This window comes from Heterocephalus glaber, unplaced genomic scaffold (genome assembly GCF_053883595.1).
Source record: "Heterocephalus glaber isolate CG9 unplaced genomic scaffold, H.glaber_assembly_v1.0 deba00001497, whole genome shotgun sequence".
In the NCBI taxonomy this organism is placed as follows: domain Eukaryota; kingdom Metazoa; phylum Chordata; class Mammalia; order Rodentia; family Bathyergidae; genus Heterocephalus; species Heterocephalus glaber.
In genome coordinates, this window is record NW_028258320.1 from 42,184,182 (window position 1) to 42,199,026 (window position 14,845).

Genomic DNA, 14,845 nt, shown 5'->3' on the forward strand with positions numbered 1-14,845 from the left:
GGAGGTTAAGGCAGGAGGATCACAAGTTCAAGGCCAGTTTAAGCAACTTAGCAAGACTACATCTCAAAATAAAATTTTACAAAGGGTTGGAGATGTAGCTCGGTAGTACAGTGCTTGCCTAGCTTTTGCAAAACTGTTTTCATCTCCAGTACCACACACACCAATCCTGACAGGTGCAGGATTAAAACTTAGTAATTGTTGATTTATGAAACTTGCTGTGGAATATTTTTAGACTATAGTTAACTGTGAGTAACTGAAACTACAGACTGCAAAACTTTATAAGGGTGATAGTGTGGAAAAGTAGTAATACATGTAGGGCTTGAAGGAAAGGGCTTTGTAGTGAGGGAGTAAAAGCACAGCAAGGGATGGTATGGTACTTTATTAATGACAACCTCAAGAGTTCAGGAAATTAAGGCCATTGTATTGAATATATGTAGAAAGCATATAGTACATTTCACAAAGATTTTCATCAAATGTGTTTAAATGAGCTAATTAACTTAATCTTCAAATTATTAACATTTAGGCAAGTTCTAGTGGTTATGGAGCTCAGTCATTAACTTATATTACATTTGGTGAATAAAGTTATGAAGTTATAACCATGAGAAATAAGAAATTGGTTTATAATTTCAAAAATTAGAGATTTTTAACAATTTTATTATGGACACTTGTATATTTGAGAAACATCCTTGTTTTATGTCAGAATTAGAAAACATGCTCATCAGTGGGCCATTTAAAAAATTTCCGTGGTGGTATTATTTACTTATGAAGAAAGTTGAATAGGATTATTTAACTTTGCAAGTTTGAACCCAGCCTGGGCAACTTAGATCCTGTCTCAGAATTAAAATTTTTTTTAAAAAGAAGAGCTGGGGATGTAGTCTGGTGTGAAGGCCCTGGCTTCAGTCACCAGTACCACAATTAAAAAAAAAAAAAAAAAAAAGTTAAAAAAAAAAAATTAAACCCAGGGATTTAGCTTAGTGGTTCTGTTACTTGCCTCAAAAGTGCAAGGACCTGAGTTTGATCCCTGGTACCAAAAAAAAGTGTAAAAACAAAAAAATTATATAAAGTAGCTTGGTTCAGTTGGTATCTGCATTCTCAGGGAGGAAGATGACTAACCAAGAAAGAGAAAGTTTGAAAAATAGTACTGAACAGATTATTGTGGTTTTTTTGTTTGTTTGTTTTGAAGCAAAACCTTTATCGGTACATTTTAGATGTTCATAATGATCACATTCATCATAGGGAATTTGTATCTGTGCATGATATATCTAGATTCTTCATTATTTCCCATCACCCCCCCACCCTTCTTCCCCTCCTTATTTATGAAAGCTTTGTTTCCATTTTTCTTTCTACTCTCTTTTTTTTCCTTGTCCCTTTATTTTCCATTTTGACATTTTATTCTATTTTATTTTAAGACAGAGTCTTGCTAAGTTGCCCAGGCTGGCCTCAACTTTGCAATCCTCCTACTTCAGCCTCCTGAGGAACTGTGACCACAGTCATCTACCACTGTTTCTGGCTTCTGCTGCTTTTCTTTGAAAGATCTTTTGAGAAAATTCCTATAACTTTTCTTTTTCTTTCATAAATTTTATTGTATATATTTAAAGTGTACATGTTTTGAAATACAAATAGTAAAATGATTACAGTAGTCAAATTAACATATTCATCATTTCACTTACTCATTTTGTTCGTGTGTATGTGGTAAGAAAACCTAAAATCTTTTCTTTTACCAAAAGATTATTGTGTTTTTAAGTTGCTTTGGCCTACAGTTATCCCTTGGCATGCATGGGGCTTTATACCAGGGTAACTGCCCCTTCTCCTCTGACCATACCAAAACCCCACAATGCTCAAATCTCTTAAGTGGTATTGTATTTGCATAAAATCTTTGTCCATCCTCCCATACACCCAAATCATCTCTAGATTACTTATACCTAATACAATGTAAATACTATATAAACAGCTCTTATACTATGTTGTTTAGGAAATGATAAGAAAAACTCTGCATGTTCAGTACAGATGCAACATTTTTTTCGAATATTTTTCTATACATGATTGGTAGAATGCAGAGCCAGTAGATCTGGAGACCTGACTGTACTTATGTTTAAACATACTTTAAAGGAGGCCCTTTATTGTGTTTTATCTGCTACTGTAAATGGCACTTTTCCTTTATGTTAATCCTTATTTAATATTGTAATTTCAGGATCCTTTGGCTGGTATAATTCCACGTACACTTCATCAAATTTTTGAGAAGCTTACTGATAATGGTACTGAATTTTCAGTCAAAGTGTCTCTGTTGGAAATATATAATGAAGAACTTTTTGATCTTCTTAATCCCTCTTCTGATGTTTCTGAGAGATTACAGATGTTTGATGATCCCCGTAACAAGGTAACTCAGTATTATAAAATGGAATGTTTCCAAATTTTAATAGGTAAGGCTTTAAGAAGTCAGTGTAGTTTCACTTTTTTTTTTTTTTTTTAACCAATTTAATGAAATGTTCTTTTGCTCTTTGGTCAGAGAGGAGTGATAATCAAAGGTTTAGAAGAAATTACAGTACACAACAAGGATGAAGTCTATCAAATTTTGGAGAAGGGAGCAGCAAAAAGGACAACTGCAGCAACTTTGATGAATGCATACTCCAGGTGAGAAGGCCATGTTCCATTTCCTTTTTTTTAAGGCAGGATCTCAGATAGTCAGCTTGGCCTTTAACTCACTATGTGGCCCAGGCTGGCCTCAAACTTGCCATGATCTTCCTACCTCAGCTTCCCAAGTGCTGAGGTTACAGGCATGTGTTACTATTCCTGGCTTATTTTTTATTTTGAAATAGGATTTTGCTAAGCCAGTAAGTTGCCCAGACAAGGCTTCAACTTTTGATCCTCCTACCTCAGCTCCCAGAGTGTATGATTATAGGCTTGCACTGCCACAGGTGGCTCAAATCTTTAGTTGAAAATTACTTCACTTAAAATGTTCAGAGACATGTGGTTACTAAAACTGGCTTTTTGTGAGGAGAAAGGGACAAATTTATTTTCTCTAAATATCATCCACTAAAACACAAAATTTCTACTCTAAATTTTTTTTTTTTTTTTTGGTACCAGGGATCAAACTTGGGTCCTTGCGCTTGCACAGCAGGCAGTGAAACCACTGAGCTAAATCCCCAGCCCTCTGCTCTAAATTTTTATGACTTAGGAACTCCTTTCTTTTATATGTAGACCTGACTAAAGATCACTTTTTATGAGTGTGTGTCATAAAGGAAGGAAAAATTAATTCATTTTTCCCAAATTAGTATTGACTTCTATGCTTAATTGCATTAATTCTATAATCCTGGATTAGAGCTTGGTGGGTAATGATAGAAAAACATGAGATGAATATTATAACTCAGACTTACAGTTTTGTTTATGGCAATCCTTGTACTTTCTCCATTCCTGAAACTTAAAATGATTTAAATAATTTTTATAATAATCATACTTTGGTGGGTGTGGTGGGACATACTTGTAATCCCAGCTACTCTGGAGTATGAGGCAGGAAGACTGCAATTCTAGGCCACATTGGGCAACCTAGTGAGAGCCTGTCTCAAAATCAAAAATAAAAAGGCCTAGGGTTATAGCTCCATTCAAGGACCTAGGTTCATTCACCAGTACTGCCAAAAAAGAGAAGAAAAAAGCTACTTATAAAACTTTTTAAATAACATAGAAAGTACAAAGAAAAAATTAAAAGTTACCATATTCTCCACCAATTCTGTGACACTAACAATCATAATAATGATATTTATCAAAGGCCACTGATACAAAAAGATGTCTTTAGGCATCTATTTAATTTTTGTCTGTAAGATAAAGTAAAATCTGAATGTCAGTATTTAGCATAAGGTATAATTTTGAACAGGTTGTATGTGTGTCTGCTACTAGGATTGGACCCAGGGCCCTGTGACTGCTAAGGAAATGCTCTACTACTAGGCTATATCCCCAAACCTTTTAAAATTAGGTTTTGAGGCAAGCACCTCAAATTTGCAATCCTTCTGACTCAGCCTCCCTGGTAGCTAGAATTATGCATATGTGCCACTATACCTTTTGAACACTTTAGATTCTAGCAGGAATTATTTTGCAGTATATCAGTAATCTGCTATTTACTATTTTTGCTGTTGAGGAAGAGGAATTAGCTATTTCTGATGACATTCTCAAAGCACAGAAATATACTTAGACAAGAGTTGACACAGCGGGGGGTTGTAATCTGACGGCTTGCTAGTATTATTTGAATTTAGGGTAATGACATATTACAGGTGGTTCTTATGAATATGGAAACTGGGAGCCTTCAACAATGAAACACCAGGCAACTGTCCTGACAATGCCCCATATCCAGCTTTCAGAGGTGCTTGAAATTCTAGATCTAAGTCTTAGTGTATTTCCAAGTAGTTTATTGGAGTGTACCCTGCAGGCAGCATGTGAAAGACAGCAAAAACCTAAGCATTGTTCTTTCATCTCCTATTTTCCAAAATCTTTTTGAAGCCAGGTATGGTGGCGCACTCATACAGTCCCAGCACTCAGGAGGCTGAGGCAGAAGGATCACCACAAGTTCTAGGCCTGCCTGGACTACACAATGAGTTGAAGGCCAGCCTGAACTATGAAGCAAGACTGTCTCAAAAAAACAAAACAAAACTGATTGATATCTCCTATTTAATAATATATTTGTCCTTGTGGATTTAGATCTTTCTTTACTGTTTTTAGTATTTTATATAGGAAGCAAACTATGTTTTACATTATAATGAATGGGCAACCTTATCTTGTTTTCTAGTCGTTCCCACTCAGTTTTTTCTGTTACAATACACATGAAAGAAACTACAATTGATGGAGAAGAACTTGTTAAAATTGGAAAGTTGAACTTGGTAAGCCTTTACCTTAATATCACTGTTTAATTCTTGTTGACCTCATAGATCAGCTTGTAGTTTTGTACTTACAGATGATTTGTTATAGTCACTTGATTGCTGACCTCATAGTGGGAGAAGAAATTTGTTATAGAAAATTAATTTTGCTGTATATTTAGCACATTATACATAAGATGAAAATCTTTGAATCCAAATCCAGTAGATTGACTTTTTATTTTTAAAATTCAAGGTTGATCTTGCAGGAAGTGAAAACATTGGTCGTTCTGGAGCTGTTGACAAGAGAGCTCGGGAAGCTGGAAATATCAATCAATCCCTCTTGACTTTGGGAAGGGTGATTACTGCTCTTGTAGAAAAAACACCTCATGTTCCTTACCGAGAATCTAAATTAACTAGAATCCTCCAAGATTCTCTCGGGGGCCGCACAAGAACGTCTATAATTGCAACAGTTTCTCCTGCATCTCTCAATCTTGAGGTAAGCCCTTTGAAAGGAAACTGCAAGTATAGGAGGTATAATTCTTATTTAGTTATTATGTATTTTATTTTATTTTTTAAATTTTATACCCCCCCCCAAGCTCCCTTTTCTCTCTATGTACAAAAGCTTTGTTTCCATTTTTTCCTTCTATTTTCAGTTTAGCTATCATGTATTTTAAAAGTTTATTTACTGGCTTCATTTTATACTGCACTGTAAAAGAATCTGGACATTGCATATGGACATATCTTTGAGGATACCACTATAAAAAAGTTTAATTTATAATTAGTGACGTTTACACCATCTTCAAAGAAAATTACTTTGAATCATTAGCAGTGGCTAGTTTGTGGGGATTTCACTGAGTGGGTCAGATGAATGCTGGTATTACAGAGGCTGCTTAGATAGCTCTGATATTGATGTTGAATGTGCAGAAATAGAAGGGAAAACTTAGAGATCTAGCAAAGATGGTAAATGTGCTCTTATTTTATTGTATCATCTGCTTTAAATGGTATTAGAAAACTTCCCTTTCATTTTAAAAAAAATTGAGATATAATCATTTGTTATAAAACCTACTCATGTAAAATATATTAACTTAATTTTCTTATATTCAGACTTATGCAACCATCATTTTTATCAGCCTGACTTGGCGGCACATGCCTGTAATCCTAGCCCTCTGGAGGCTAGGCAGGAGGATCGCTGAAAGTTCCAGCTACATAGTGAGCTACATAGTGAGACCCTGTCTCAAAAGAAACAAAACATTTTTATCACTCCAAAATTGTTGCACATAAACACTTTTTATTCTCTCTCCTACTAGTACTTTTTGGGGAGATGGAGGGAATGTAGAGGATTAAACTGAGGCCCTCTTGCCTGCTAGGCAATTGGTCTATTACTGAGTTACATTACCAGCTCACCATATAGCTATATGAGAGAGAGACAGAGACAGACAGGGTATATCTATATAGATATAGATATATATATATCTATTGAGGCATGATATTACCAGTTGGCCCATGCTGGCCATGAGCTTGCAGCCCTCCTGTTTCAGCCTCCTTAGTTGCTGGAAAGACAGGCATGTGCCACAACACCCAACCTTATAACTATTTTTTTTTTGTGGTACTGGAGATTGAACTCAGGACTTTGTGCTTGCGAGGCAGGCAGCAGCACCACTGAGCTAAATTCCCAGCCCTACTACTTTTTGTATCTATAGATTTGACTTTGCCTTTCTGGATATTTCATATAAATGGAATCATACACTATTCCAATTATGTGTGTTTTTTCTGACTAGCTTCTTTCATTTAGCATAATGTTGTCAAGGTTCATCCATATCTTGTCATTATATGGATTTGTTAAATTCATTGAATTTAAGACTAATCCAAAGATAAAAATTACTGGATCAAATTATCATAAGGACAAAGTTGAAGAGAAAGAACAAAAGATAAATTGAACAAAAGGGTAAGAAGGAAGATGTTGAAAGAGAAAAATAAGGAAGTTAGGTAGATGAGTTGTGTGTTGGGTATGTGTTACTGGAAACTGAACATAAGGTCTTTGTGCTGAACTATACCTCCAGGGTTTTTTTAGTTTTTACTTTGAGCCAGGGTCTTGCTGAATTGCTGGACTCAAACTTGGGATCCTCCTACCTCAGTGTCCTGGACTGCTGGGATTACAGGCCAGGCTACATACAGTATTCTTAATGAATATATTTTTAGATTAGATATAACCACACATTATTACCTGTAAGTTATATAGTACATTGTAGATGATAAAACTACATTATTCTTATAAAGTCTTCAGTAGTTGACTTTTGTTTTCATGACAGGAAACTTTGAGTACATTGGAATATGCTCATAGAGCAAAGAACATATTGAATAAACCTGAAGTTAATCAGAAACTCACCAAGAAAGCTCTTATTAAGGTAATTGTGAATTTTTGTAGAGTAATGTGTTCCTGTTTGAGAAATGCAAAAATGAGCTGAAGCAGATAATTGTTAAACAGTATTTATAAATTTCCTGTATTAGGCATTTTTTTCTTATTTTTATTATTTAGATGGGGTCTTACTATAATTTTTCCAATAGCTGGGCCTGGCAAAAGGTTTTCTGTCCTTGTTTATTACTAGTATTAGTCTATTACTATATTATAGTATAGTTCTATTGCTACTACTATACTATTATCTTTGCAGTGCTGGAGATAAAACCTAGGACCAGCAAATGCTCTATCACTGAGCTCCATCCCCAGCCCTTAAAAGAAGTTTTTAATGAATACACGTAAAGGAGCTTTGAAGGCCACTGACTGTTTCTGAGCAAATTAGTTTTGATTGAAAAGTATAGTTATAACTTTCTATTATATAGAAATATATATATATAGTTAGAAATTTCTATTATACTTTTCATGTTTTATTTGTTGCATATAATCCCCAAACAGAATGGGAAAAGGTACTAAATTGACACTACGTCACTTCTCTTGTGTAGGAATATACAGAAGAGATAGAGCGCCTGAAACGAGATCTTGCTGCAGCCCGAGAGAAAAATGGAGTGTACATTTCTGAAGAAAATTTTAGGTAAGCCTTTGTCTATAGAGTTAATTTCCAAAAATAAGCATTTTCTGATTACATGTTGTTTGAAGTAGAATTTACTTTCGTAGCAATGAGTAAAATATACCTAATGCTTCTAAATGTTTGGTTTTGACATTAAATAGTAATCACCCCACACTCTGGAGGATTGCCATGAGTTTGAAGCCAACCTGGGCTACATAGTGAGACCCTGTCTCACTCCCCCAATAAAATAAATAATAGTTATCAACACATTTAAAGAACAACTTTGTATGTAGGTGAGGCTTGTGGACCTGTGGGTTTACTCTCGGGTGAAAAAGGTTTTTTCTTAGTTGTATTTTTTTCTTTTGGGGATGACCTTTTAGATTTTCCTGTGAAGACTGACCATGTCTACTGCTTAGAGATTATTCTGGCTGCTGATATTTGTTTAGTGAGCATAGGGCTGAGGTTCCCAACATTCAGTATGTATATGTTCACTTAAACACCTGTTTCCAGACTACCTTACTCCCAACTCTCCATTGTGTTTGGTCAAAGTGAAGCTAGAAGTTCTTATGCAGTTACTGTAGATCAGTGGCTCTCAAGGAACAGGGAAAGGCTGCTGCCTAGAGGACATTCAATAATGTCCAGAGAGTTTTGTTTGTTGCACTGAAAATTGAACCAAGGGTCTTAACATTGAGCTACATCCCCCGTATTTCTTTAGCTAGCTTGCTTGCTTTTCTTTTCTCATTCTCTCCTTCCTTCCTTCCTTCCTTCCTTCCTTCATGGTCTCACTAAGTTATCCACATGTGATTCGAGCCTGTGATGCTTGGAATATAGGCATGTGCCACCGTGCCTTGCTGAGACAGTTTTTGATTACAGTGGCAAATGTTGGGGTGTGCTACTGGCATCTAGTGGACAGATCAGGGATGATACTAAACATCCTAAAGTACACAAGATATTCCCACAACAGACAATTATCTAGTGATGTCAGTGGTGCTAAGGCTGAGAAACTGCTCTAGAATAATCCTTTGATCTCATGAGAGTGTATGTGGTGATGTGATAATGGTATATGTGTTAGGGGGATGGTATTGCTCTGTACATAACCTTAAGTCCTCTAGGTATTTTTAGCCCCTGAGCTCACCCCCTCCTTTTGTGATATTTCATATGCCTTCAACTCTGAAGCTTTTCCAACTTTCATGGGTTAGGGAGTATCACTTTTTTTTTAAGGAAGTATCACTTTTTATTCCATATCCCATACTACAGACACTTAGATTATGTAGTATCCTCCTAGTCTCTACTTTTGATTAGTTACAGTCCTCCATTGGCTTTCCAGTTTCTCAAATTTGATACACTCTCACTTGTTTTCCCCTTCATAGGTAAAGATTTGAGTTTCAGAAGGGAGGTCAAAGGAAAAATGTTCAAGTAAAACAAAGACTGAGAATACATTTGTTCTTTGTAGTTTGCAGTTATTGCTTACCAATATTTAGGTGTGATTTTGATGGTGATAAGTGGTGGAGACAAATTTATTTAACTTGCATTAGATTCAGATATTTTGTGGGATTTAGAAAAAATGTTAACTGTTAAACTCAAACTTTATTTTAGAATCATGAGTGGAAAATTAACTGCTCAAGAAGAGCAGATTGTGGAATTCATTGAAAAAATTGGTGCTCTTGAGGAGGAACTAAGTAGGGTAAGTATCAAAACAATATTCAATGTTATGTGAAAAGCAAATATTAAAAGAAAATTCTACAATGTGAAGGACTGATGTCTTGATGGTTCATTGAAAATACGTTTTATGTTTACTATCATCAATGATAACAAAAAAGTTTTTAATTTTGATACTTATGTTAGTACACTGTTATAATCTGGCATTTATACACAATGGAGTAGTACTCTGCCATAAAGAAAGATAAACTTGAGTCATACTTTTTAGGAAAATGGATGCACCTTGAGACCATAATGTTAAGTGAAATTAATCAGACAAGCTGAAGTATCACAAGCATAAATAAGAGCAAAATAAAAGATAGATAATACAAAATAGGGAGATAGGTCTTTTGCAAAAGGGAAGGGTGTCAAGAGATGGAGGGAGGGGAGAGAAGAGAGGAGGACTAGAAAAGGGAGCTGGGATGTGTTATGTACATGTACCAACTCCACATGAGGAATGTGGTCATTGTGTGCTGTAAACATGTACCGATAAAACGAAAAAAGATTTGATACAAAAAAATGTAGTTTTAAGGTCCTGAATTCGAACCCCAGTACCAGAAAAAAAAAAACACTGTTTTAAGAAATTATAGTTGAATGCTGCTTAATTACAAGGATATGGTCTGAAATGCTTTGTTAGGTGATTTCATTGTTTTGCAACATCATAGATTGTATTTATACAAACCTACATAAACTAAACACAAACATACACATTAACCTAGACCTACACAAGGTGAGAATCACCAGTATTACCACCTTCCATCTCCACAGCTTGTCTCACTAGACAATCTTCAGGGCCAGTAACGTGGAACTGTCCTCTCCTATCATAACAATGCCTTGTGTAATCCTTCTTAAAGGATCTACATGCATGAGGCTTTTTATACAGTTTTTTTTTGAGTAGTACATTCTAAACTAATGATAAAAAGTATAGAAAATATATAAACAAGCAACACAGCCTAGTATTATTATCAGATATTATGGTCTGCTTATATTGAATGTATTGTAGTTTTATACAGCAGTAACTTTGTTTATAGCATCACTGAAAGTTGAGTAGTACATTTGCTACAACATGACAGCTCTGGTGTCACTGGGTAATAGAAATGCCCCATTATAAAGTGTTTTTTTCCTCTTGACTGTTCTGAGAGTAAAACCTAGGGCCTGTGCATACTAGGCAACCACTCTTAACACTGAACAACCTACACCTCTGCTGCTGGCTCCATTATAATATTATGGGACCATTCTTATATACAGTCTTTTGTTGATTAAAATGCCATTATATATCAGACGTGAGATTTTCTTGTTCAAGCTATGAAACCTGAATGCTAAGGCATTTTCATTGACATGTTTGTCAAATGAAGCAATATAGATAATTAGATACTGGATGGTTAAAAAAATAAAGTAGGGAGGTGTAGTGAAGCACGCCTGTCTGTAATCCCAGCCCTCTGGGAGGATGAGGCAAGATTGCACAATCCAGTCCCACCCGGGCAGTTTAGCATCTTAGCAAGACCCTGTGTCAAAATAAAGAATAAAAATGGCTAGAGATATAGCTCAATGTGAAGACCCTGAGTTCAAAAATGAAATTAAAAATTTATAAAAAGGAAAAAAATGTTTAATGTATTGTACTTAGGTTACAGAATTGTTTATGGATAATAAAAATGAACTTAACCAGTGTAAATCTGACCTGCAAAATAAGACACAAGAACTTGAAACTACTCAAAAACATTTGCAAGAAACTAAATTGCAACTTGTTAAAGAAGAATACATCTCATCAGCTTTGGAAAACAATGAGGAGAAGCTTCATGGTGCTGCCAGCAAGGTTTGTCTGTCAATTTAAAACACACTTTTACTATCTCATACATATTTTTCTCTTTGGAGGTGCTGACTTAAAAACAAAAATGAAAAAAACCCCACACCTGGATTTTTTGAAAATAGAGCATGACTCTGTATTTGGTGGACGTTTAGACTAGTGATATTGAATGATTGAAACTAAAGAGCCATTAAGAATTTAGTAATTTCTGGCGGGGCATGGTGGCACACTCCTGTAATCCCAGCACTCAGGAGGCTGAGGCAGAAGGATCACAAATTGGAGGCTAGCCTAGACTACATAGTGAGACCCAATCTCAAAAAACAAACAAAACAAAAAGAATATACTAACTCCTAATGGAAGAAGATATGAAGATATTGAAAATATTAAGTTTATTAGGTTATTAGGTGTACCTTTGAGGAGATGGTAAAACACAACTGAAATAAAATTTTGTGAGGAAGCATGATTACTGCAATAAATTTGCAAAATCAGTTTTCCTTACATAGATAGCTAGTAAAGGAGAATTAAACATTCTTGGATATCTGGATACATTAGCATGTATTTCTTTTGATATAGTATTAAATCTTACTAGTTCTCAGTAGGAGAAATTCTTGTATAGCTTAGATATTGTCATTGGATTTTTTTTGTCTTAACATTTGTTTCTAAATTTCTTGTATAGTTGCTTGACACAGTTAAAGAAAGTACAGAAGATGTATCTGGTCTCCATTCCAAACTGGATCGTAAGAAGGCAGTTGAGCAACACAATGCAGAAGCTCAGCATATTTTTGGCAAAAAACTAAAGAGTCTGTTTAATAATATGGAAGAATTAATTAAGGATGGCAGTTCAAAACAAAAGGCAATGCTAGAAGTTCACAAGACCTTGTTTGGTAAGGTCAAGCATTTCTAATTACTCTTGTTTTATGTTTCATTTGAGGCTAATTTCCCAAGTAATAATTCTGTAAAACACTGATGACAGGGTCACTAGTATGCCCCGCAGTGCACATATTGTTTAGATTAAGTAATTAATGCTTTTATTTTCTTTGAACTAAAACAAATCTTAGAGCTTCCCCTTTATTTCTGAACTTCACTCCTTCTTTATAGGTATTACTGTTAAATTTCTTGGATCTTGTTTTAGAATTTTTTTTTTTTTTTTGAGACAGAGTCTCACTATGTAGCCCAGGTGCCCTCAGACTTACGGCAGTTCTCCTGGCTCAGCCTCCCAAGTGCTGGGATTGCAGTTGTGTGCCACCATGTCTGGCCTAGAATTTTTTCTGTGTAAACATTCTGCAATTTTTCTTTTGGGAATGTATATGTTGAATGTTTGCTGTATTGTCAGAGTACATGTATCATTTTTTAAAATTTATTTTTTAAATTTTATTTTATTGGTACATTTTAGGTATGCAATATAATGACATTTATCATTGGACATATATATCATTTTTAACCATTGCATTGTATCTCCTTTTGGAATGATAACTCTTTAAGTAGTATTTAGGAGTCTGATACTCACAAATAAGTCAAGAGCTTGTACAACACTATAGAATGTATATATCGTTCCTTGCTTCTGTAGTGAGACACTTTTTTTCTAGTGAGTCATTTCTTAAATAAGCTTACTTGTTATTACAAATTCCACAACAGCCAGGTATGGTAGCACATGCCTGTAATCCCAGCCAACACTGAGGAGACTGAGGCAGGAGGATTGCCACAAGTTTAAGGCAAGCCTGAACTCTACAACGAGACCCTGTTTTGAAAAAACAAACAAAATTCCATAACAAGGATATAATTTTGCCAACATCTTTGAGGATGCTTCTAATTGTATTTAAATATGTTTAATTATGCCAAAGTTTATATCTTTCTTTTTTCCGTGATAGGTGATCTGATGTCTTCCAGTGTGTCTGCATTAGATTCCTTTACTACAACAGCACTTGGATCTCTCACATCTATTTCAGAAAATGTGTCGACTCATGTTTCTCGAATTTCTAATATGATACTAGAAGAACAGTCATTAGCAGCAGAAAGTAAAACTGTACTGCAGAAATTGATTGTTAGTAAATCTCTTAAAAATCTTCTCAAAGAGTTACATTTGATGAATTTTCAAAATGTTTACTGCTCTTTCATGCTAAGCTTTGTTAGTACACAGTGACAGACATATCACTATGCAAGTATGTTTATATGTTTTTAGATTAGATTTTTTTTTAATTTTTAAATTTTAGTACATGTGTGCAGTACATAATGTTCACATTCCTTGTGTGGAATTGGTACTTGTACATGACACATCTTAATTCCTTTTTTTATCCCCTTTCCTTCCCCTCCCTCCATGTCTTGATTCCTCCCCTTTCAGAAACATCTATCTCACTACTTCCTATTATCTATCTTTTATTTTGCTCGTCATTTATAATTTGGGTTTCTAGCAATCAGGTGATATTTAAGCTTGTGTTTTTTCCTTAGCAAGATTGGTTTCCAAATATATACAACCAAGCTTTTAAACTTTTACTTTTAGAGAGCTAGGGATTGAACACAGGGCCTGTCCACACTGAGCAAGTGTTCTACTACTGAGCTACATCTCCAGCCTGCTTTTTTTTTCCTTTGAGACAAGGTTTCACTATGTAGTTCAAGCTGGCCTCGAACTTGGGGCAATCTTCCTGCCTCACCTTCCCGAGTGATGGTATTACAGACATGTGCCACCACGCCCAGCTCCTAGACCCGCTTTTAAACTTTTTTCATTCACATCTGGTGTGGTTAAGAGCAGGAGTTACTAGTAAGCCTTCTAATGACTAAAGGGAAGATTTGGCTCCAGATGAGTTCAAAGGAGCCATGATTTGTTTGTTAGTTGGAAACTGGAATGCCAAGAGTCTTGGAGTAGCCATGTTACACTAACCCAACCAGAAGAGGGTGTTGGGTAGTTACTTTTGAAACTGTAGTAATAGGTGATAGTAACAGCAATATGTGGTAGTAATGCAAGAAAAACAACAAATAGGATTCTAGAAATACATGTAATATTTCTTGGGGCTAGAACTATGTGGCCAACTTTTGAGCTTTAACTAGGGCTTTTTCCATGGTTTATTAAACATTTTCTAAATAAATACTACAAGTGTTAGCTGATCCTTTGCCTAGATTCTAAGTATTCACTAATTCATTTGTGTTTTAGATTTTTCTGTTATTTGCTTTACTGCATTAGTAAAAGGAGCTTAGTTCAGTTTTTTTTTTAGTAGAACTTACCAGTCTACACTACATCCTCGGTTTTCCATATACCTTGGCAATAAACAGAACTGTCTCAAGTTCTGATACAATAGGTTGAATGTCTTCAAGTCTTCACAGTTAAATACCTCCAGCCCAAACCCTACTCTTGACAGCTATTTGGACTCAACCTTTTTGACTAGCTATCTAAAGTTGCTTGAAATTTATTTTATTTGAATGTACCTGTAGGTTTTGAATTTTTTCCCTTTGCTTGGAATACTGAAATCTTATCAATTGACTGTCAT

At 35.2% G+C, this 14,845-nt stretch overlaps 1 protein-coding gene across 5 annotated transcripts in view; it reads left to right on the forward strand.

The window, feature by feature from the left end:
* Positions 1-14,845, forward strand: part of Kif11 (kinesin family member 11) — a 55,147-nt gene that overhangs the window by 22,161 nt on the left and 18,141 nt on the right. For all 5 annotated transcript variants that reach the window (XM_087184910.1, XM_087184911.1, XM_087184912.1 and 2 more), the window contains 10 exons: positions 2,192-2,377; positions 2,507-2,631; positions 4,775-4,865; positions 5,095-5,337; positions 7,151-7,246; positions 7,800-7,888; positions 9,461-9,548; positions 11,187-11,375; positions 12,043-12,250; positions 13,235-13,407. In XM_087184910.1, coding sequence (XP_087041036.1) covers positions 2,192-2,377; positions 2,507-2,631; positions 4,775-4,865; positions 5,095-5,337; positions 7,151-7,246; positions 7,800-7,888; positions 9,461-9,548; positions 11,187-11,375; positions 12,043-12,250; positions 13,235-13,407 — 1,488 coding nt within the window. The remainder of the gene's footprint in view (positions 1-2,191; positions 2,378-2,506; positions 2,632-4,774; positions 4,866-5,094; positions 5,338-7,150; positions 7,247-7,799; positions 7,889-9,460; positions 9,549-11,186; positions 11,376-12,042; positions 12,251-13,234; positions 13,408-14,845) is intronic.